The following is a 25,259-nucleotide window of genomic DNA, read 5'->3' on the forward strand; positions in this document are numbered from 1 at the left end:
ATTGCATTCTTAATATTTATTTAAATATTTCCATTTTGGTTACCATTTTCAAGGAGTTGTCAATAACTCACTGTTAGAAAATGGAAATAAAGTTGGGGTAGAGGAGTGGGGTTCGAACCTTGTACCTCTAAACCGTAAGTCAGCAACGCTAGCCACGGGACCATAACCCGATTCAAATAATATAGTAAAACTTGACAAAAAAAATTTAGTGATAATTTTATCAAAATCATTATTTCAATTTAGCGAGTACTCTCTGGTAAAAATTCTGCAAAAGGAAATCGACCGGAGATCAATCAGTCTCATGGTGTACTGGTTATTGCGTTTTCCAGGCATTAAATAAATTTAAAAATGTAAAACAATAAGAAATATCGTATTTTATCATGCAGTGTAGATTTTTGAGGTGGTGTAAAATAGGCCAATCATGCGATATGACACAGTGGGCTTGTGGTCTGCACGGGCACAGCGGTCCAGTCTCCGTGAATGTACGGTACAAAGGATGAAAGTAATTTTTTAATCTAATGACAGGATGCTGCGGTCAAATAAAGTGCTAAATATGAAATAAGTATCTGATTAGTTAGTCATTTTTATGGATGATTTATTAAATAAAAATGTCAGGATCGAAATCCTTAACTACATATAAGTACATATTTTGAAGGTTAAAAAATAAAATATTACAAAATTAAATTGTAAGCTTTTCTTTAACATTTTTAAAATCTTGCAATATGTAACAACAACACTTATTATGTCTGTTCTTATAAGCACTGAAAATAAAAAGAATATTTTTATATTACCATTTATAAGCTGATACAGATCAGTTGCAGTAATCTTTTTAAAAAAAATTCAATGTTATTCTCGTGTAACAATCTTTCTAAAGAAATATAAACTATTCTAAAATTTAAATAGGTTCAATTAAAATCGACACCGTCAATATCTGAAAGGCTGATCGAATGTATGAATTTCAATTATTTTTATGTTTATATGTACACAGAAGGCATGCAATGGAATTAAATTTATCATCCTATAAACAGTCTCCGCGTATACTATCGAATCTGCATTTTGCGAGGTTTACAGGAGAGCAGAAAGAAACCTTGATATATTTTTTAAGAAGCTATCAGATACTGTAGAATTGCCAAACATGTGTTAATTGAAATACGATAGATATATGTTTGGCAATTCTACAGTATCTGATAGCTTCTTTAAGAACATATTAAACTTTGTTTTTGCACTCCCGTAAACCTTGCAAAATGCAGATTCGATAGTATGCATAGGGACTGTTGCTATGTAAGTAAACTTGAAGGTTGTGGCAATTGGTCTGTACAAATGGTGTGTATCTTAAAAATACACTTTTTTTATCTTTTAGTCAAAAAATCCATATATTATGATATTTATAGATAAAACACTTGAACAATAACGAAACATTAAAATCTGAAAAAAATGCGGATTAACTGCTTAAACATTAAGTTTTCTCAAAATGTCCATGAAAACAGGTAGTGATATAATTGTATATAAATGTATTTACAATAATATATGTATATGTCGCAGGCGGATTATCTTTTTGGACGGATTTCATATTGCCTAGTCCAATTAAGAAACAGATCCATATTGTAAAACGGCTGATCAGCAATTATACGTATTGTCAACGCGACATTTAGCCGCTTTGTACATTGGTGAAGATTTTAGAGTGTTAAGGTGACCAATATAATAATATTATTTACTTTTAAAAAAAGGAAACATGTTTTATCAGTATTAATAAGTAATATGGTTAGGTTAGGTTTGTTGTATTTTGTGCTAATTTTAATAAAACAAAAATAATTATTTTATTTATTTTGTTACGTGAAGTTAGGTTAGGTGAGGTGATTTTCACAAAAATGGCGCTATATAAATTATCCAAACATTATTATTATTAGGGGTTAGGATAGGTTGGGCTATGTTTAGTACTAAAAAAAATAGTTTTTTTACTTAACTTAATCCAACCTATTCTAAAATAGCTTCACATAACAAAATAAATACAAACATTGTAAAATAACTAACACATTAAACTATTGTTCCGTAGGTATTACATGCACTATTGGATCTTCAGGTATTTTCTTCTTAATAATAAGGTAATACTCGTTGGTTATATTCATAGTCATATTTTTTCTCCCACTAGTATTTGTGTATTTCCATTTTTTGCCTGAAACCATCGTTGCCTTTTACATTTTATCACGATATTTGTTAATTTTTGTCAAACAGTTTTACTACAAGATACAATTTTTACTCAATGACAACAACATGTCTCAAATGGTAAATAAAATAACTAAAAAGAACAATCGGACGCAATTTGTATTCACCAACATATTATCCCTGATCATTTGGTCAGGAAAAATGCAAAAACAGGTCATTTTCATTTGCCATTTTCCCAGTGAGGAATACATTGTAAATTCAATTTTGTAATATATTTTTGTGAAGTACTAAATAAAATTAAGTAATAAAAAAAAACCGAGTCGTTTAGTAATTTGGCTTAGCAATATGTAATTCACCTAAAATGTCAACCCACTTGCAACATATACATAGTATTATATCTCATGAATCTCAAATTATAAGAACTTTTTTTAAATAATCAGTCTAATCACAATTTATAAAACATATTTAATACACAGTGCACATTTCAAAATGTGTATATATACATACATATTATATACATTTGTATAAATATATAATAAAATCTAAAAAATGCATATTTGAAGCCTTGAGAAGAAAAAAAAAGTTATAACAAACATGGCATAAATATTTACGAACTACCATTTTTAAGTACAAAACCAGTCAGTGAATAATTAACATTTTGATTTTGTTCGAAATAAAAAAAAATTAAAAATTGTCAAACACGTAGATTGATATTTACAGTTTTTGTTTAAGAAGGAACCACAGATAAGTAATTAAGCGTTGCAGTAATTATTGACTTTCCCAAAATAAATTATTTTACATATCTTGAAAATTCTTTCATTGTCAAAGTGAGATTTTCATAAATATATGAAAAGATTTGAGATTTTCATAAATATATGAAAATCTAATAACGAAGAATTTAAAAAAATAAATCCTGTAAAAATATTGCTTAAAAGATACTTCTAGCATACATTTCATTACATAGGAAAGGTCGATTGGGCTTAGTGATAATGAAAATAGGAAGTGTGCAACTTTATGTTGTTTTTTTAAAAAAATATTTTTTTTTTACCAAGTAAGAATGTTTTGAAATTATTGTATCAGTCTGGTTTGAATGCACTAAAACACCTAAAATGTGCAAGTTAAGAAAATGACAAATTTTCTAACATAATATCGCGGAGTAATTACTACAGTTGGGTAACTTCGAAATCAGCATTTGTGAGTTACCCATTGAAAAAATATTTTTTACCCTCCATGAATGCTACAAATAGACAAGTCAAAATATGATTTTAATGAATCACAACTTGCCTATTTGTATCATTAATGGAGGAAGATACAAATATTCATTTTTAGTGGGTTACTCAAAATTATTATTTTGAACTTACCAAGTTTTAGCCCCACAATATGTAGACTAATAAATCTATTTCCACATAAATTAAATTGAAATGTTGACTGAATAATATCTAATAATATTGAATTTATAGAATAAAGATGCTTACCTGTCCAATATATGATTTACCAGAAGAAATGGTTGGTATTCTTAGTAAACATTTTGTGTGCAGTGTGAAGATAGTATTTGTACATAATACATTGTATATGTAGGTACATTAAAACCTACATTGAACCTCCAAAATTGTACATCAATACATGTTACCATTTACATATTTAAAAAAAAACAAATGAATGATTGTTGATGGTTACACGAATATTTACATGGGACTCCATGTGGAAATTTGAAAACTTTTTTTCTCCCTACAACGGTAAATCGTGAGTCAACTGCACTAATTGATGACCCCTATGGTGTGATAGCTGATGCTTGCCTCACACACGGTGGGTTTTGGTTTTAATTCCTAGTGAGATCACAATAATTTAATGTGGTTTTTCTAAAGCCCGGGTGTTCTGTGTCGTAATTCGCTACTAATGCCTCTTGTGGTGCAAAAATAAATAAAACATATTTTTATGCCAGCAGGTAAGCAGAAAACTATAATTACGCTATGTATAAAATCAAGGGCAGTTTCAAGAAAACTCATCACAGAATGTATCTGTTTTTTACATAATTATTTGATTGGCAACAATCCAGACACGGTTAAGATTCTTTTATAGCAAATATGTAAATACTGAAAGGTATTGTATTATTATTATTGACATAAAATAAGTATTCAACTAAGCGGGAAAAAACATCTTGGATATTTAAAATGTGGACAAATATACGGTATTTATTTTGCTGTGTTAAAATTAAAAAAAAAAAATTGTACATAAAAATTGCCTTGCTTAAATACCCATGCTGTAACATAAATAGTTTGTAAGTAAGGATGTAATAAAGTCAATAGTTGTGAGGTAGATTTATGTTAAAAATTTACCATGGTTTTAAAATAGAAAAGCAAAACAGGTACACTATGCTTCTGAAAAATATTTTTCTTTGTGGATCTGTTCATATTTTGAACTCGAGTATTCCTATCCGAGCAAAGTGTTGAGATATGAAAAACTAACACAATTTAATACTTTTCAGTATTGTATGAAAACATATATATGAAGGATTTACTGATGTAAATCTGTTGGAAATATATACAGTGGCCGCCCTTATTTTAAATAAATTCATACACACCCAGAAAGTGGATAGTTTATCAGTTAATTTAGTTTTCTTCATATAAGGTTTTTTTTTATTTGGAACACCAATCATTCAACGATGAAATTCATAGGTGACCTTTAATGATATCATACAATGATAGTGATAATTAACAGTAAAATATGGATATACTTATTAGAATAATAGAGAGATCACTGTATTTATCAGAAAAATGAAGATCAGCAGATAAGAGGTGAGAAAAGCCAATCAAGGATATAAATAACTTTATTAGCACGTATTGTCAATCAGCTGTTAACAATATATTGTTGATGTTTAAAATTTCACATAAGAGATAATATAAATTCAACATAATGCATAATATTATTTACTATTAAGATTCATAAAACTTTTTACAGTGTCATATTTCTATAAACAGAAAATTGATGCAAAATATAACAATAATGTTTACAAATATAGATTTTTTGACCTTTTTAAGTCATTAGATGTTTAAGTAGTACTTATGTACTTTTTACAATATATAGAACAAGTTATTGCAGACTATTTAGGTTTCGTATTATTGACATCCAAATAATTGTTTGATACATCTGTAATACATATTGATACTGTCAAATATTGCTTAGTAGTTTTTTGTTTAGCTACAACAAATGCAATCGAAAAGAAAATACAAAAATGTAATACTAGTTATTCTGATAAACGTAAGTGAGCAGAAAGTGGAGTGCTTTAAATTCTGAAATAACTCAAAGGCATTGTACGCCACAGGGGATTGTCTTTTTATGATAATTATGAGAAAATATAGTTATCGCACAAGTATTTACACTATTAGACTGATTCCGTTTAGCAAACACAATACATTTTGGCAGGAGTGAATGACGCATACAAATTGCTTTTAGTCGCTCGTGGAAGAGTTCTCCGCGAGTGTTCCCGGTGTTGTGTCAGTTCCACGTGTCCACAGAGAAGTTGTTCACTTCTGCCTGCTCCAGCACAGGCACACCATCGGCGCTGTAGGACACCCTGATTCTTAAGCGGAGAGTCGCCTGCAAATATACATTCTAGGAAATTCTCCATATACTTATACTACATAATGAGCGGGTTATATATAATTATAGTGGACTCACCTTAGTGGTGTTGGTTATTTTGAGTACTTGGGTCACTTCACCCTGGGACGGAATTACAGTTCCTGATGGAGAAAGCATTTGCAGTTGGAATGTCTGAAAATAAACAAATTATGATGACTAGCTGCATTTTAAGAACTTCATTTTTTCCTCCCTAGAGAAAAAAAACATATTGGTAGCAGTTATCATATTATTTACTGATTAATTCATTACGAAATATTCTTACTTTTGGGACAGCAGCCTGGAATAAGAAATCAGTCATTGTTGACTGCAAACTGTTGTTAGCAGTCATTGTAATTTTTACAGTATCACTTTGTTCCATACTCTTCTCGAGAGCAAATGTAATTTTGAGACCGTTTTTATTGAAAGCAATCATAGACGGGAGTTCTGAAAATTTAATATAATTTTTAAAAAAATTATTGCAATGTCTAACTAAATCATAATTATCTTCATTATTAAAAAAAATCATATAGCAGAACTCCGTTTATCCGAACTCCAGTCATGCGGATTGCCAAATATTCAGATCCAAAGGAGAAGTTTTTAATGTGGTTCCAATTCGCTGTATTATTTCAAAAGCAACGAAATCTGGCACTTATTTAATCCGGATAATTGGAGTTTACTGTATGACAATATTTTGAGTTTGTCCAAATATTCGCCGACAAAAGACTAGATTTCACATATTAGGGAGTTATTAAAATTAATAAATTACAACAGAGACAGAGAACACTTTAGAGAAGGAAATATGGAAGTCTAGGCGTTTACAGAGGCTTGACCTGGCATCGGCTAGTTTAAGTGCCCACTACACACTGTAACATTCATCATTTTGCCTATGTTTGAACATCCATAATTTACTAAAATCAATAGATGGAAGAACTGAAGAAACATGGATGTTCAAGCATAGGAAAAATGGTGAATGCTACAGTGTGAAGTGGCCACTTAAACTAGCCAATGGCAGATCATAAGCCCTGTAAATGCCTAGAGTTCCATATTTTCTTCTCTAAAACGTTCTCTATCTCTAACATATGTATTTCCTATTATTGGCCCCCTTGTTATATGTTTCCAAAAACTAATGCCATTCATTATTATTCAACTAATATTTTTTCAAAGTAAATATAAAATATGCTTTAGTTTTTCTTTAATATATGGAAATAAAATATGCTAGATGGTAAAAGGTCATAAATGAACATATGCATGTGGTTACAATACATACAATACTGTATTTTTGTTTTGATAGTTCATTTCACACTTATTTTGTGTGATTTAAACAAATAAACTAAGCAATGATCACATAAATGTCAAATTGTATCAAACTCCAAGATATAATATTACGATGACAAAAAACCTCATAACTGGAGTCTTAACAACTCATTATAAAAAGCAACATTTCTGTTTTACATGATTTTGAGTTAGTACCTTTTGGTTCGGTTACGATTGTTGAGAACAGTCCATCAACAAGGAAGTTGGAATTGTTTTGTTGAATTGGAGATGCCGAGCCAAACATCTGAGGTGTTGAAGTCATATTGTTGTTCACAAGACTAGCCGCCAAATTGGGATTTATCATTACATCATTCATATCAAAGGAATTCTCCATGCTGATGGGCAGGTTGGTAGAGGGTGTATTTAGATCCAGTCCCCCGAGAAGGTCCAACAAGTTCTTGAGCAGGAAAGATAAATCATTTTATGGTTCCACAAAATGTATTATATAAATTGCTTTGGTGTACGGGATATATTGCATGCAAATGTTTGTCATTGTACGAATTGAAGAGTGATTTAGAGTTCTTAGTCAAAATTTACGTTATTTTATTTATTGTAAGAATGCCATTGTAATCACAATCTGTCACTTGATGCGATACTACAAGGATTTAAAATTTCAAATATTTCCTAAAAATGCCTTAAAAAAATCCTCATTTCAATAATAATTTTTATGATGTCGATTTACTTAAGGGCATTTAATTGATCTGATTGCACGATTTGAGTGAAAAATGGACAAAGCCAAAATAGCTGTTTTTCTTTAAACGATCTGTTTTGACTTTGAAAAATCACTCTTCAATTAATAATTGTGTGGTAACGGTTTAGGGAGATGTTTTTCCAAGAGATTTCAAAACACAATAATTGTTGTAGATGACATAAGATAAATATACATTTTTCAGAAGAGGATGAATTTTCAAGTTACAGAATTATACAAAATGCTTTTGATATTTTTACCTGATTATTGGATGAAACGCTGGTTTCAATGATGTTATTTTTCTGCGGCATTTGTAAAGTGTCTCCGTTGATTATTATGTCTGTTCCACCAAGAAGGTCTAGCAGTGCATTCTAAACAGAAAATAATGGTAAACATAATATTAATTCAGTGTAGTAAAAAGGACAGCGATTGAAAAGTAAAATATATTTTTATTTATTTAGAAAATAAAAATTAATAGAAAATGTAAACTAATGTCTACAGTACTTTATATATTTATTATCTTATCTCCACTTAATAACGCATAAATTGGTACACTAATAACCAGTATCTCAAATCAGTTATTTTATGAAGGGCGCGTGAAATATTGTAAAACACATAAAAATAAATATTTCATGTCGACCTTACCAGGAATCGAATCTGGATCATTATTTATGGCTATCAAATGCATTAACCACTAGGTACACCATGAGGCGGAAAGTACTTTAAGCTGAATCTAATTTTGAATCCAAAAGTAGGTACATATCGCATCTTTAAAAGAACAGTGACCTCAACAAAAACCTTATTGTTTTTTTCGGTATGCAATTCTTGTAAATGGGGGTCAGCGCCAAACAAGCTCTCACTGTGACCTGTGTATATCTATTGTGATGGGTATTCAGTATAAGCAAATAAGTGAATATTTATTATAACCAAGATAATTTTATTGCTTTTATAAAACAATTTGTTTATAAAGAAGTAAAAAGCCTTCAATTACGTTGTCATGTTGCCATACATATTTCTAAAAAAGATGTAAGTTGACATTACAATATTCTTTTAATGGTGTTATATATAGTTTCAATTTACCTCTTCATCAATTCGATGGGAGGTGGGACTGTTGACAGCAGAGTCATCTCCATTACAGTGAATTGCCAAGTCGTCTGCGCTGTCTTCAGTGTTGGTGTTGTGTTGTATTTCCAAAGGGGGCATGCGTTCTAGAAGGGCCCCCCTGAGAGGGGCGTGGCGCCTGAACAGCTGTGAAAACTCAACTCCCCTCTGCTGTAGTTCCACATTTAAGTGTGAACCAAACGTGTCAATAATCTGACGAATTTTCCTATAGAATGGCAATCTTTTAATAATTATTATTAAGTACTTAAACTTCACAAGACATGCGGGTGAAAGGAAGAAAAAAACATATTAGGGATGTCAAAGAAAAAAAAAGTTACAAGGTATAGAGAAATATTATTTTAGAAAACAAACCATAAACAAAATTTAAAGTAGTAAAATTTAAAATTTAGTTGCAAAATAATATTTAAAAGAATATTTCAAAAGTATTGACAAAAAAGTTTGGCTAACAAAAGGTAACAAATCACAAAAAAATAAATAAACATAAAATATATAAAAATAATGTTTCGTATATAATGCATTGATAGTTTTTAGAGGTTGGATGTGAGTTGAAATCAATCGATGGGTATTTTTTAAGAAACCATCATGATGTATCTTGGGTGAATGTGCGGTAAAATAGTATGATCCAGAAAAATGCTATTAGTGTTTGAAAGTCAATGAAAATTTAAGAGCCTGATAAAAGTCGAGAATGATATGCTATAACCATTTTCCATAAATACTTGAAAATACATGTGCACAATGAATCAATCTGAGCGTGCATATTATGTTAGAAGTAGTCAGTAGAACATTTCTTCCACGATCTTATTAAATCTGTATTTCGTGATACCGTGCAAATAAACTAAATACATGGGCAGTTAATCTTATGTATAGTTGTCTGATTTGTTTATAAGTGTGTACCAGATTCAACAATGCAAAAGTTAAGGGAATGGGCTTTTTCACATATCACTGATAATTGCATAGGATTATATAATTGATTTAGTGTTTTTTTCAGAAATATAGAGAAATATTTAATAAAATATAATAATGGATTAAAACCAAGATGTTTGTACATAAACCCATTTACTGCGGTGCTCACATACATTTGTGAGCACCTATGACAACACTACGCGTTGCTCACAGCATATGTGAGTTATTTTTTTGAAAAAAAGGTTCGTAGCAAAAGTATCAGTTATAGCGGTAATAAATTCATAGTCATTAACAAAATAACTGTTGAAACTAATAAATAAAATATATATGTCAATTTTGAACGAGGGGAATAGGTTAAATAACTAGAATTATGAGCAAGAATATAGTTAGTGATAATGTAACAACCGACCCCCAATAAGTATAATTTATTTAGTTAGTAAGATAAATAAAAATAAAAGCCAACAAAATTATAAAATTATCAAGTGGTTCATGGGATCAGGGAGTAAAATCTGTAATGAACTTACTCGTCTCCGTTAGGGAATCTCGTGGACAGCTTTGTTAAAGACAGAAGCAAGTATTGTTTGGTAGTTACTGATAGTTGAGTTGACCACAGGAGTTTTTGGTAAACATCTACGACTTGTTCTTCAGTAGGTGTTTCAATATCATCTGAAATAAGGTGGAAAAATTGTTATGCTAGTTACCGTAGCTGTCTTTGAAATGCTTATGAAGTAGCAAAGTTCTAGAAAGAAATTTCACTAATATGAGTGTTTTGATCAGGAGAGCCTAAAAACTAAATAAATACTCTATCTTAAAACTACAGATTTTTCATAGTTTTTTTTGTTTTTCTTTTTAGATTTGTCATAAAAAATGCTACAATATTTTTAAAAGAAAATCTCAATTGTCGTAAAAAAAAAAGTTCAAATATGACACTGTTTGAGAACGGCGGGGTTCAAGTGTTAGTAATACAGCCATTAAGCAGATAAATAGTAAAGCTGTAATGAGGAAGTTCAGGGGTGCGGGAAATTGGATACAGTTTTTTTTTTCTTACACATGGTAAAAATAAGAAGAAAAAAATGGTCCCTTAAAATGGTCCCATGATAATGGTCTAATTATAAATGTTAACAAAACTAAGGTACTATATATTACATCGTCCTATACTACGAGATAAAATATTAGAATTAAAGCCCACACTTAGACGTGTTTTCATAACGAACCCGAAGGCACTACGTCATGTAAATGTAACATGTTAGCAATTGTAAATACCTTGGCTTAACATTTGACAGAACTTTCAACTTTGAAAATCACATAAAATCATCTGCACGAGGCTTAGAGTATGTATGGAAAAACTTCATCAGCTGAAGAAAATATTACCTTTTAAATTAGTTTACATAAGTCTTGCAGAATCAATTATATCATACAGAATTCTGTCTTGAGGAGGAATTCACAAGTCATACGCTGATAGAACTTACGATCTTCAGAAAAGACTTCTCAAGATAATTATTGAAAATGAAGAAATCAAAAAGATTTGCAAAGAAGATGACACAATCCTATTTAAGCATTGTGGGGTACTTCTAGTGAAGCAACTTTACCTCTTTAAGCTAATGATAAAGCATTTTGATGAGGAAAAAACCCTGCTCAGTCACCAACATGGAACAAGATCAATAACAGCCATGAAACTGGTAGAGTCTAGACCCCCAAACAGCACAAAACTTCTATGGAAGAAGGATGACAGAATATATTGTACCAAAGCTATTTAATAAGCTTCCTGCCGAGGTAAAGCACACTACCAGTCTGCAGCGAAGAAGCAAACTATTGAAGGATTTTCTCATCAAGAATCAAAACATCAAGGTGTAAAGTCGTGTTTATCCAGACCAAATATATTTTTGTTGTTTAATTTTTACAGTGGTTTTTTGTCGTTGTTTGTTTTTGTGTTTATTTGATATTTTGTGATAATTTACTATTAAAAAAATATATATCGTATTAGAAACGCGCCGATAAACTTTCATTTATTATTAGTTCGGAGCAATCTAGATTTTGTTTACTTTTGCACATTATTTTTAATATATAATTTTAAAAAAAAATAAAAAAAGAGCATTAAGGCAAAGTTTCACAAAAATGAACAACTTCAAACATCACAAGTTTAAGTAACTTTTTTTAACCAATTTTATACATAAACAAACATTTTAACTAAGCTAAAATTACATATTATGTTTTATGATTTAAAAATTGAGGGTATAATAAATGAAAGAAGTGAAATTTCAGTTAAAATCTGAACTGACTGGGACTATCAGTGATTCGCAAGTGTGAAGGCAATTGGTTCCAGGTAGAGGGGCTGGCAATGACAAAAGCACGATTTCTGAACCTAGTTTTGATGTTTAGCATGTTAATAATAATTTGTACGGGATTTAAATTATTTGTTTGTAAAACGAATATAAGTAAATGTCGCAATAAACTCTTTGGTGTCGACATAACCAAACCTTTACAAAACCGAAGCACTGAACAACTCAATATTATTTGATATTTAGAGAAATTTATACGGCAAAGGGATATGCAATGTTAATTAAAATTAGCATTTATTATTCAAAATATAAAAAAAACAATTGGTCAAGAAAAATCGGAAAATTTACTCAAAATACATTCCTAAATAATAAATTAATATTGTATAACTGTATAGTAAATTAACAAGTACGTAGTAATGTTATTGATTATTTTTTGCATAAAAATGTCTGCCTTAAAATAGATTGTACCTAGTTAGGCAGACTAGACATGATCCAGAGAAATTTATTACCTAAATGTGTATGTAGTAGATAAAGTAATTGCTATTTTTGTTAATAGACTATGATTATTATTATATTATTATAATATGTCAAAATTATAGTGAACTCTCTAAATGAGATCGTAACCATAGATAATTTTGTTATAAGTATAATTAAGATGGGGCTGCGTTAATTTATTAACAGTGGATAGTCGTACCGATAATATCTTCCGCCTGAGGCGTGACAACATTGACATATTAATACACATAGACATTCCGTCAGCCCTCGAAGTTATAAGGAACTTAAAGAAAAAATCTGATTGGGATCCACCAAAAACGTATGTTGATTGTCGTCGCAGACGGTGCAATGTAAGTTTTGGTGGGGATTTCCAAAATTACAAAACTTTAAAAAATCATAGCGATGATAATAAGATAAGTACATATAAATAAAAATATTTTTTATTGGATTAGTTTAATAGTCTACCAACAAGCTAAACAAAAAAGCAATGAACTTCCTCATTATTTTCATTTCTCAGCATATGAGAGGTTATTTTACAATTTGTTCTGTATACTTCACTAAAAATCAGATTTTATTGTGTTATTTTATTGGATGTGTGCTATGTAGTTAGATAATTACCATCTGGCTCGGCGGTAGAGGGGTCCACGAGCATGTCGCCGTACTCCCCGATGACCCACGCTGCGGCCTGCGCCAGGGGTTGGCGCTCGGCCGCCGTGGAGGAGCTAAGGGAGCCCCACAGGCGCCGTGCGGCCCGCCCCTGGAGGCTTGGCTCCCCGCAGCCAGACACCAGCTGGATGGTGCACGATACCATGTCGTCTCGCACGTAGTTACCGGCCTAATAAGTCAAATAAATTTATAGATAAACTACAATATTAGCATATTTACTAAATTATTTTTAAATATATGGAAGGTGTGATAAAAAAATTTGGTGAATGAATTTTTATAGCAGCAACTGCTCATGTTACTTCCATTTGAAGTAATAATTCCGATAGCCTGATTAGATGAAATAGTCAGCATTAAGTTTGAACAAGTTCTGACTTGTCAATCGGCTTCCAGAGCCGGAAGAGTGCGGTCATATTTACTGTGTCGGTCGCACATTGTTGATTTCAAACAACGCGTCAACATTTAATTATGTTTAAAGTTGCAAAAAAGATTCGAAAAAAGCTCATGAAAGGTTCGAATGAGTATATGGCGAAAATGATGTAACTTTGAAGATTGTTTACAAGTGGGATGAATGATTTAAAAATGGAAATGAGTCGGTTGAAGACAGGCAACGGTCGGGACGTCCTTCGACCTTAAAAACAGTGTCGAAATTTATTTTTATTGTTATCAAAAACATTTTTCACTTTGTGGTATGACATTTTACACTTATATGTTTATAAATTTGTATAAACCACTTTAATTTAGAGTTATACTTTGACCGGTTTCGAGGTTACTACCTCATCGTCAGGAATTAAACTAACTTGTAATTACTCGCGTTGCTATTCATATTATAAAATATTGTATGAAAGAGACAGAAAATGAAAGGAAGAGAGAGAAAGAAGATAAAATTAATCATAGTGGGAATATTTTTAAAAGAGGACTCGAAGTTAAATTTAATTGATTATTTTTTATTTGAAGTTTTTGATTGACGAATTTCTAATCGTTCTAAATTGTCTAAATGAAAACCATTTTCATTAACATGCGAAATTTCTACACCCGTTTCTTGATTAAAATCATGGTTTTCGGATATAAGATGATTTGCGAATTCTGAAAAATTATTATTACTGAGACATTTTATATGTTCTTTGATTCTAACTTTCAATTTACCTGAAGTTTTTCCAATATAGAAATTTGGGCAATTTAAACAATTTAATTTATAAATTCCCGAATTATTTAATTTATCATCCTTATCTTTACAATTTGATAATATTTTACCTATATTATTATTAGTATAAAAAGATGACGATGAGGTAGTAACCTCGAAACCGGTTGAAGTATAACTCTAAATTAAAGCGGTTTATACAAATTTCTAAACATACAAGTGTCAAAAATTATTAGTTGAAACAGATGATTGACAATTTGAAAGCTTATCAAAGAACTGAATATCTCGTACGGGTCTGTGCAAAGCATTTTAACTGACAATTTGCATATGAGACGAGTGTGTGCGAAATTTGTCATGAACACTCGCTTCTAATCTGTAAGTTTTGGGTGGAAAAAAAGGTTCCCGTCTGTCCACATCCACCTTCCTCTCCAGATTTAGCATCACGCGACTTCCGGCTCTTTCGAATAATAAAAATAGTTCTAATAGGAAAATGTTTTGACACCGTTCCCGACATTGATGGGGCCATGGCTTTCAGAAATGTTTCCAATTATGGAAACGATGTTGCAATAAGTGCATCGCTAGTCAAGGAGAAGACTTTGAAAGACAGTAATTCAAATTTGATGTCAGCTTATTACTTTGTAATAAAATTGTTCACCCTATTTTTTGAACAGAGGGGTATATTGTGTAATTTTTAATTTGACTATTGAAATATAATATAAATGTCATTTTACAATAATTAATTACAAAGTGATACTTACAGCTATTAAAACTTTAAGTAAAGTGTCTAAATGCCACCTTTTGGTTGGAGCATATTTTTCTGCAGAAAATACAATGGCACTTGCACACTGGGCTTTGAAGTCAGGATCAGATCGTTCCAGGAAGGTTAACAATTCTTTCATCATTGTTTTGACATTTTGTCCGTTGACTAATGCAAAAGATAGCTCCATTGCCCTTCGCCTAATAGATACATCAGGATCCTGTTAATAATTAAGAAATATAGTGGATACTTGTTCTGGACATGCTTATTGAAAATATTAAGGGCCAAAGAGGACTACAGAATGCAAATTTTAATATTGGATCAGTAGAGGCCCATTTCTCAAAGATTCTCTTCTGTTTGGAAATGGTCATTACGTTGGGTTCGCTAATCTTTCAATCAAGCTTTGTTTCATATTTGAGGAGCAAATATTCAAGAAGTGATCTGTCGCGGATATACAGAGTTTAAAAAATGAAGAAAAACTTATTTTAAATAGCATCATTTGTTAAAATGTATGAACTTTACGACATATTTAATGTAGAAAAAAACACATTTTGAATTAATAGTGTGGTATTTCTCATAGATTTTAGATATGAACGATAAAATTTGATATAAACCTTTTTTTTTTAAATTTTGACAAATCACCTTTTGAATGTTTGCTCCTCATTTGTGTACTCCCATATACTTTGTACTGTTAATGTACAAGTATTTCAATTTATTTTGGGAGCACATATAAGGCGTGTCACAGAGCAGTGAGTTATATTCTGGGTCAGGTATTTAGAGAGAGATAGCAATGGCTCTATCTCGCTTTAGCAGACCTCAGTTTGGCGAATCAGCGCGCGAAGCTCCAGGATTGCAAGTGGTATATAGAGGTTCTGAACATGATAATTAAATCAGTTCGCTGCTGACCACTGAGATGAGCATATTAATTTTTACATCTCAATACTTGCTCTGCTTTGCATCTCTTGGACATTTCTTGGACTGCCTTGCTGAATGTGTTCGCCGTTTTGTGATAACATCGGAAGTCCTTTTTAGAACTAGATAGATAATAGACTACTAACAAGTTAGTTACAATAGTAATGTTCGTAGAATGAATGTAAAATATGTAATACCTTTAAGCATTCCAAAATGGTTGTTCTGTGCCTTTGCACAGCAGATGTGTCCACATGGACAGTCCTGAGTAGGGTATTCAAGGCCACGTATCGAATATTTTTATCATTATTTAACAAAAATCTGCCTAAGATATTAATGGCTAGAACGCGTAAGCTGCTCTCGGATTTGATATCCATTATTGACAAGACAGTTTCATACAGAATGGTGTTACCAACATTCTTGCTAGTTTCTGTGTTGGTAGCAACTTGCGCCAGTATATCATTCATCGCTTCTGATGCTTCTGCGTCATTTTTGCCTAAAATGCGCAGCAAGCGAAGAATTTTCACCTAAAAAGGGTTAAACATTTTAGATTTTGCTACACTTTTAACAATGATTATCACACATTGAGCACGGCCAATTGTGTTGTATTCAAAAAATTATTCATCAAAATCTTAAATTAAGTTCAATTCGATTATACGATGGGTTTAAAATACCTGTAAGAATGGATCTGATACCCCACTAACATCATGCTCGGGAGAGTATCCGGCCAAAATTAAATTTTTGAGTATTCGAACCAGGTTTGGAACAATCTGGAAGATAAATAAAATATATTTTAATAAAAAAACAAAAACTTGTAAAACTTTTTTTTTTTAATGTGTCATACCTACATAATATTATGAATAAAACACATATAACATGTATTATGACAGTAAATATTTACATATTTATATCAAATTAAGCATGTATCCATTTTCAGCCATACACTTAACATACCATGCAAGAAAAATTATGAGATTTTATAGAATATCTGAACATTTACCTACATTATTACACAATCTATTTAATAATGACTATATGGATATATTGTTAATTAGGTAAGTATGATAAATAATATTTTGCAGAAGGATGTTAAAATATTTTAGTAAATACTCAATTAAGAAAACATTAGGTCTTATTTCCTAAAGATTGGTTTTAAAATTTAACATATCATAAAATAAATATTCTTATTATAAATAAATTACATTTTCAACAAAATGAAAATACAGTTTAATTAACCTTCATAATATTGTGTACTGCATTAAATATTCACCGAGCAATTTACAAATTCTTTACTTAAGCCATATGAAAATTAGACCAAAATACTTTTTTTAAAAAAAAAAACCTTATCTCTGATGCGTTTTTCTTCTCTTAAATACAAACATAATATTATTTTAATCCCATCACCAATAAATGATTGTGAATAAATTCCATCACCACAAAATAAAAAAGGCATTAATCAATCAATTTATGAATAAAATAAGAAGCTTTATAAGCAAAATTTCAATAAAACAAATCAACAATTGAATTTTAGTGTAAAATATTTAAAAAAATCTTAACAAGCATAAGTATTATGAGTTAATCATAATATGTTGAATGCAATATTCTATTTATTTTTAATCTTTGCACAGAAAACATATTTTTCATAAAAATATAAATTTCATAATTTTATATAAATATCCTTAATTAGGATTTGACAAGTTATAATTGCATAATTATATACAAACAAAATTATAAATTTATGGACCAATGAAAGGTAGTTAAATAAATAGAAAAACATAAATACCTAATACTTAATTATACTAATATTGTTGGTCCATGCGAAAGAAGTGAATGTAGAAAAGACAATTTTAAAGGATACCAAAAAAATACTTCATTTCAAGCATCTACATCTATATTGCTATATATAAGTGTGTTCACATAGTTAAAAACCTACATTATGTAAATTTACTATGGGTTTGATCTATCATAATAACATATTCGAAAAACCTATTTAAATAATTTAAAAATATCAGTTTACAAAATAAAACTTTTGAACGAGTAATTTTGAGGAGCTAAAATACCGATCTAAACCGCAATGGTGTAAAATGAAATAAAAAAAGAAAACATATTTTTTGAGATACACAGTGTTATAATGTAAGCGATGTAAGTGTTGGAAAAACAGCTTTAAGAATTTTCCACGAAGAGCATTGACATTTTGATAAAAAACTAATTTTTCAGAAAATGGCGGATTCAAAATTTTCGCATGGACTGGACAATATTATCGCTAGATAAAAGAGACAAATTGGATTAGCAGTCACGTTTTCATAAAAATCAGGTAAATATTAGCTTCATGCTTCATAAGTTAACATCGAGGTCATGTTACGGATGGTAGCCATAATTTTAATGCAGTTGCATGTTACGAATGGTAGTAACACGGGAAGATAAAAATAACCAAAGCGAGAACCCAACAGAACAGCAAACACCACACAGATTTTAGTTCATGCATGATTGTGATATTATGGATAGTCTGTAATGTTTACCTCGCGCTGTCCGCTTTCCTACACCAATGGTAAGAAAAAACAGTCATTAGAAGACAGTTATTTTTGTAAATGTTATAATTAAATGAACTAAAGTAATTTACAATAAAAAACTTCTATACTATGATAGCGAAAATTTCACAGTAAAACTTTACAAATTGATCATTTCATATTGTATAATAATATAACTGCAACAAGAACATGGGGAGCATATTATATTAATTTAGAATACATAAAAAAGAGACATGAAATAAAGCTGTAGGCATGACTGCAATTATTGATAATAATTGATGTTTCCAGTCAAACTCGGTTTAAAGGACTTGAGAGACAAATCAATTATAAATGTTACATTATATCAATGATTACATTTAGTATTAATAAAATAATCAAATTGCAAGGCACTGCTTTCACTCAGTATTGGACATACATATTTGTATTTCAAAAACATTTGAAATGTCAAGAGCCGTTTTGAATTTAATTTAATTATTTTCGAATGCAACATTGTAACATTAATCAATAATAATTATCCTGCATTGCTTGAGACACTAAACACTACTCAGGAACTTCACAAGTATCAGCGATCAATAATGATTTGTATGGCCATAAGTTTGAATGACAGTAAATGACTTATAATAGCTATACATAGGATTGATTCATTCTGCTGTACTAATGTGTCGAAAGTGCTGATTGTACATATTTATTTAATCATTCTTTCATATCTACCTAAAGATATCCCTCACTGGAATTTCACCAGCCGAGGGAAACATTTTATGCTTTTTTTTATACACCCCTTATTTCTTAAAAAATATATGTTTCATGGTGATCTTAGAAAAATATTTATTAATAGCTGGTTATAAACAAGTTCTGCTAATTTTGTTTTATTCTCTTCAATATAAAAAATATTATTTTGATTCACGAATAATAATCATACAGGAGGAACAATTTTTTAAACAGAATAATCTGCGATCATTTACAATCTGTCATGCATTTGGTGACCACAAATATATTAAAAATTGATAATAGGAACATACAATTTTCCGCAAAAGTTTTATTACTACATATTTATAATGGATTCAGACTTTAATTCATTCTATTAGATTTCTGAGAAAAAATGTCTAATTTACATTCCAAGCCAAAAGCATTTCGATAATTTTATAAGATAATTGTTAATAAAGTAAATATTTTGTGAAAATGGGGCTGACATGCATTTTGTATCATACATTACTCAAAGCACTTGAAATTTATAAAATAAATAATGAAAATCAACTTATTTGACCTTTACAGTGAAATATTATTTCCATTATAAACCAAACAAAATCTTATTACTTACTTTTTTGAAATGATTAAGAGTATCAGGACTGTTTTCACACATCTCTGTTATAAGAGTGACTCCGGTAATAAGCACCCCTAAAATAAATGTGCATGGGAAAAGTTAATTCAATGTTGGACCAGTTTGGGCAAAATCAAGAATGATGCTTAATTTTTTAGAAATTTTTATGAAATTTGAATACCGTGATTCTTTTCAGTGAGCAGACTTCTAGTTGCTGGTAAAAATATCTCCATTAGATCAGGAACTCTTCTGATGATGCGAAAAGCACAAAGCGCTGCTTTTTTCTTGATGTACGCATTTGGAGACTTGATTAATCTTTCCACTTCTGAAGCAAGATCTCGGGCCATCTCTGGAGATGCTATTGCCCCTAGTGTACACAATGCTAAGCCAACAACGAATTGTGTTGAGCTGTTCAGATCACTGAAAATAATTAGTAACAGTAATTAGTTCAAAGTGAGGATGTTTTATTGGTATGTATTTATGCCAGTTTTATTTAAGACCGAATAGAAATGAAATAATCCTTTAGTGTTTGACTTACTTTTTAAGACAGTTGGTGATAAGTAGATGGACATCTTGCCGTTCATCAAGTAACAGCATGGCACCGAGGTATCCAATCCGCTTGTCCGTAAAGCGAGCGCTGGCTATTAGTTTCAGGCACTCCAGTTGCCCAAAGTGAGCTTGGTACCCGAGCATGTGAATATACAATAACTTCGCAATGTTGCGACATCTGAAAGAAGAGGAAATAATTACTCAGAGTCAGTGGATATCGGAATATCCATAACACTTCATTTTGGAGAATATCTGGTGTTAAGCTTATTTCTAGTTGGGACATCCGCTTGACATGCAGTTCCATGGGTTATCTAAACATTCAGAGGTGTTGATTAAATAGCGCATCTCCTAGCGGATGAACCAGCAATGAGGAAGTTCAGTGTTATGGGAAATTCGATACAGTTTTTTTTTTGAAGTATCATAAAAATGTATGAATATATTAATAAAAACGATTTTGATATAAATGATCGACTTTGCAATGGCACATGTTTAAATAACTAATACATTATAGCATTGTTATGTTTTCGTGGAAACCGGCAACAGATACCCGGCTTACGGGGCAGCCATGTTTTTTTAAATTGTATAGTTTGTTTTTATAATTGTACGGGATTCAAATTTTAAATGTCAGAAAAATCGCCAATTTGAACTTGTGACGTCGCCGCGGGCGGTTTAATTTCGAAGTTTCAAGGGGATTTCAAAATTACAAAACTTTAAAAAAATCATAGCGATTACAATAAACAAAAAAATATGTAAAAATTACACACTTTTTTGGCTTAATTTGATAGTCCATTAACAATTTTTTTTAAATTTAAAACACCACTGAACTTCCTCATTGTGCTGTGTTAAGTCTTAGGTGGCAAAAATCTAAGCTAAATGTGCCTGTCAGGCAAATGTTTCAAAATAAGTTTTAAGTAATATTTAATGTTTCTCATTCTATTACACCCAGATTGATTAACATTTTGTAGACATTTCAAAAAAAATTAAAACAGTCTCAAAGTTGAAATATTTGTGTGTATCTAAGAATGCAACTCATAGAAAAATGTATGATAGACTATAATACTGTAATATGCATATATTTTGTGGTATTCACCTCCAAACACTATCTTCTTCTCTAAATGTTGACCGAATGTAAGCGCACTCTTTGTTGACAACAGTCCTTTCTTCTGCAGCGGTTCGTGCAGCCCTGATTTGCCGTATTAGATCACGTAGTCTAGTGGGTGTTGGCATACGCACTAAAATAGAGAAATACACATTAAAAAACGAAAACTTGTAATAAATGCTTAAAAGATTATTGCTTTTTTATAAGTATAAAAAAGCATAGGCAACTGGAGTCTATGTTGGATGGTACCTTTGTAGGACAATTATTTTTGCGGCGTAATCATAACATTTGAAAATATGAACTCATTAAAGCGCCCAGTTTTATCTGCCGCCTTCGGACGTAAAGTATACCAAATTTGATAAATCATTTTGAAAAACAGAAAAGGGACTGACAGAAAATTTCATTCTGATACTTTCTCTAAAAAAACAATCCAGTTTTGAGGTGCGGAAAACGGGTCAGCGAAATGTCGATTTTAATTAGGCATAATGAGTCTGACGTGCAATTGTTTTTTTCGCACAGTATCGGGAAGGCATTCGCAAGAGAGTGGCAGATAAACAACGTTCAAATACCTATTCATCAAAATTGTTCTGCACCGCATATTATATAAGAAAAAAAATATTCTGAATGCGGTGTTTACAAGTTAGTGCGGTACTGATTTGATCTTTGTTACGTTCCTCAAAATATCCTTCAGTTAATTTATTTGTAGACGCTAATACTAACTACTCTCAAAGTTATTTAGGTTAATATAATTTACAACTCTTCACACGCGACAATATGACAATAAGTACATTCAGTCAAGTACGATGTATTTGAAAGACATATTATTAGTATAGAATATACATACTTAGCATGTATTTATATAATATTATTGAATTGAAAACAATTTCGATTTTGATAGTTGTTTAATGTGGCGATCATTTACAATCTTTTGTATTCTACATTGTTTAGGATGTTTATAATATTATATACAACATGTCATGCTAATTCCAAAAACCTGTGGTTTGGGTTAAATCATGAAACATTATTTTCACATTTAAAAAAAAACATCCGCATCATTCCCCTTTTCGCACCCAGTGGTGCATAGGGTACTGCATTTGTAAACCAAATGCAGCGTATTTCGATCATCTGTTACATGAAGGTAAGATGATAAGTCCTACACTTTAGGTGCCAGTCCAGGAACAACGAAATATTGCAGTTTAAAGAATCTTTAAAATCAACACTTCACATCCACCCCACCGGGAATTGAACCCAGGACCTCAAGAACGATAGGCAAATACGCCAACCACCACACAACGAAGTGGACTTATTTCCACTAGATTTCCTTATTCAGGATTTTTACCCGAGAGCAGCCGTCGAATCGAAAACAGTAGTCCAGGGTTATGGTTCTATTTTACACACAGAACTGAATTTTTCATCGGCCTGGACACATACCAAAATATAATAAAAACACAAAATATAGACGGGAGCTTGTTTAAGATTAACAATTAGTATCAGTACTTTACAAAAAAACAATAAGCATTATTGCAACAATAAGAAATTGACTAAGTTACAGACAGCGCAGTATCTAACGGGATCTAGCGCCTAGTCATTTACTGAAAACGAACGAGAATATATATATGTTTGTAAATTAATACGAGCATGTCATTCTCCTCTCCCTTGTAAGCAAGTGTCTGGTGCTTTGTGCCAACTGAGCCTATGGTAGGTTCGGCTCTGGTTACAAAAATAATGGTTTATATTTTATGGATAAATACCTCTTTCTATAGCTTCATTGACCACTTGCTTTATGGTAGCAATGTTGAAGGCCGGGTTGAACCTAAAAAAATACAAACCAACTTTTTAAACATTATTTGGGATAACTTATATAGCGACATTTTTGTGAAAATCCACCTCAAGGGTGCCATACAATAAAAATCACAACACATCTTGCAGCTACAGAGCGCAAGAACGTTTAGAAATCTAACCGTCATTTACACATTCCAAAAAAAGGACTAAGAGGAGCTTTTAATTAGTAAATAATCGTTTACAAATAGAATCTGGATTACATGTCCTGCAGCTACAGAGCGCATGGAGGTTGAATAAAAAACAAAGACACCTACTTTATTAAGTTTAATATATTGATATTATTTTAGAATGTCAATATAGTCATAGTTAAAATTTATTGCCTATTCTTTCAGAAACAAAGCCAACTCGTTTGATTTTTTTCGTGCATAAATAATATAGATAGCACAAAAGTCGTAGTTTCTAAGATATTATAACACTTAAAAATTATGCATAAATTTTCAATGACTTGCCGTAGAGTAAATTAAGGTCATAGACTTGTATGCAGAGTAATTTTGTCAAAAGTCCGATTTTTATCAAGTAATGTATTTAAATTACGTATTATTATATTTGTAAATGCTAAACATTGAGTTTTAAATAAGATTCCACCGAAGCCGAATGTTATTTTATTGAAAATAACGTTAAAAAAAATAATCGTTCACATTGAAATGTCAAATACCACATAAAAAAGTATATTTACCCGGATTCTGAAGCATTCATTGTAGATTTTTTTATTTATGTACTCAACAAAAAAGTTTAACACAAAGAATAAATTGTATATGATTTAAAATGAATGTTTTTAAACGTAAAACAGCAGGTGTTGGATAATTTTGTGACATTTGTCACATATTTGTTTATAGCAAGGATTATTTCTCAAGATTTAAAAATTATCATACTAAAATAATAACTGATAATAGGCAAAAGCCTGAATAATTTACAGATAAAATAAAACAACACAAACTATAAAGGAACTTTTTATCATTTCTGTTGAGTGGAATGCAACACAAGAATCACCTGCCACCTACGGTGGCTATATTAAAGGCACATTTTAGAAAGTTCACACTTCATCTTTCACTAATGGGTCAATAGTATAATTGTCTGAATATTTAAGTACAGAAACTGTTAAATAAGTTATTTATTCCGTAAATATGCGAAATACTGATTCACGTCAGACAGCTGACCATCCCATGCAAACTAATATTCAACATGGCCGACGGCCGTCAATGGCCACAAAATGACGTGCCAGTAAGAAAAAAGGTTCCACGCTGACAATAATGGATCCACCATAATTAAACATTTTGCATCTATTACGTTTATCGCTGTTGCACAACAAAAAAAGATTTTTCCGTAGAACTTATATTTTGAGAATTGACATTTCTTAAAGGCCGCATAGGGATGTCCGTCGCTGTTAGGTACTTGATATTTTCCTATTGTTTTTTTCTCAAGTAGGGTAGGTTCTGGAGCCTTTTTTAAAACATAATTAAGATAGCTCTATAATATATTTTTTAACCCATATACATTTAACCCATACAGCCGAGAAAATCAACTTCACATCACTATGTATAAATATTTTAATCTGATAAAAATGTGTTTTCCAGGTGCCTGTTTTTAAATTTACCCCTTTCTTTATCAGGGGTTCATGACTACCTACTAATCATATCAATTTTGAACAATACTAATCGCACCATACCTGCGATTATGCTCAGGTGGCAAAACGCTCCAATCTTGCTCGTATATTGAGTATAAATCCATATTTAAGTATTTATTAAACACTTTCCACACAAATTTATAACTAAAACTTTTTAATGAATGTTATTTGGTTATGTTTAAAACTACATCTTAGGCAGAGAAGTAAACACATTTGATACTGATAAGAGTGCCATACAACAGAACAT

The 25,259-nt window shown here is 30.9% G+C and overlaps 1 protein-coding gene across 8 annotated transcripts; it reads right to left on the reverse strand.

Annotated features, from left to right (window-relative positions):
* Window positions 1-4,974: 4,974 nt before the first annotated feature.
* AP-1gamma (adaptor protein complex 1, gamma subunit) lies at window positions 4,975-25,259 on the reverse strand. Of its 8 annotated transcripts, none has more exons than XM_088231483.1 (18): window positions 25,055-25,259; window positions 23,298-23,359; window positions 21,538-21,679; window positions 20,437-20,625; window positions 20,080-20,318; window positions 19,899-19,975; window positions 18,572-18,589; window positions 16,727-16,822; window positions 16,253-16,579; window positions 15,145-15,363; window positions 13,201-13,417; window positions 10,333-10,474; window positions 8,864-9,125; window positions 8,044-8,154; window positions 7,252-7,492; window positions 6,065-6,225; window positions 5,842-5,934; window positions 4,975-5,760 (listed from the first exon to the last, which is right to left on the reverse strand). In XM_088231483.1, exons 1-18 carry the CDS (start codon window positions 25,114-25,116, stop codon window positions 5,659-5,661), a joined length of 2,760 nt encoding a protein of 919 aa, XP_088087609.1. In that variant the 5' UTR covers window positions 25,117-25,259; the 3' UTR covers window positions 4,975-5,658. The 8 variants fall into 8 exon arrangements, with proteins under 8 accessions (XP_088087609.1, XP_088087610.1, XP_088087614.1 ...); XM_088231484.1 differs by having other exon boundaries at window positions 8,864-9,110; window positions 25,055-25,258; XM_088231488.1 differs by lacking the exon at window positions 25,055-25,259 and adding an exon at window positions 24,065-24,751 and having other exon boundaries at window positions 8,864-9,110.

The sequence above is a fragment of the Micrasema longulum genome, unplaced genomic scaffold, assembly GCF_059751315.1.
Source record: "Micrasema longulum isolate JH-2025_06_02 unplaced genomic scaffold, ASM5975131v1 h1tg000887l, whole genome shotgun sequence".
Taxonomy (NCBI): Eukaryota; Metazoa; Arthropoda; class Insecta; order Trichoptera; family Brachycentridae; genus Micrasema; species Micrasema longulum.

Coding starts and splice junctions, on each gene's coding strand:
- AP-1gamma (XM_088231483.1), bottom strand. CDS start 25,116: ATGGATTTATACTCAATATACGAGCAAGATTGGAGCGTTTTGCCACCT. Junction 21,680..23,297: donor CAATGAAGCTATAGAAAGAG/GTATTTATCCAT, acceptor TCTCTATTTTAG/TGCGTATGCCAACACCCACT. Junction 13,418..15,144: donor TACTTAAAGTTTTAATAGCT/GTAAGTATCACT, acceptor TTGACTTATTAG/GCCGGTAACTACGTGCGAGA.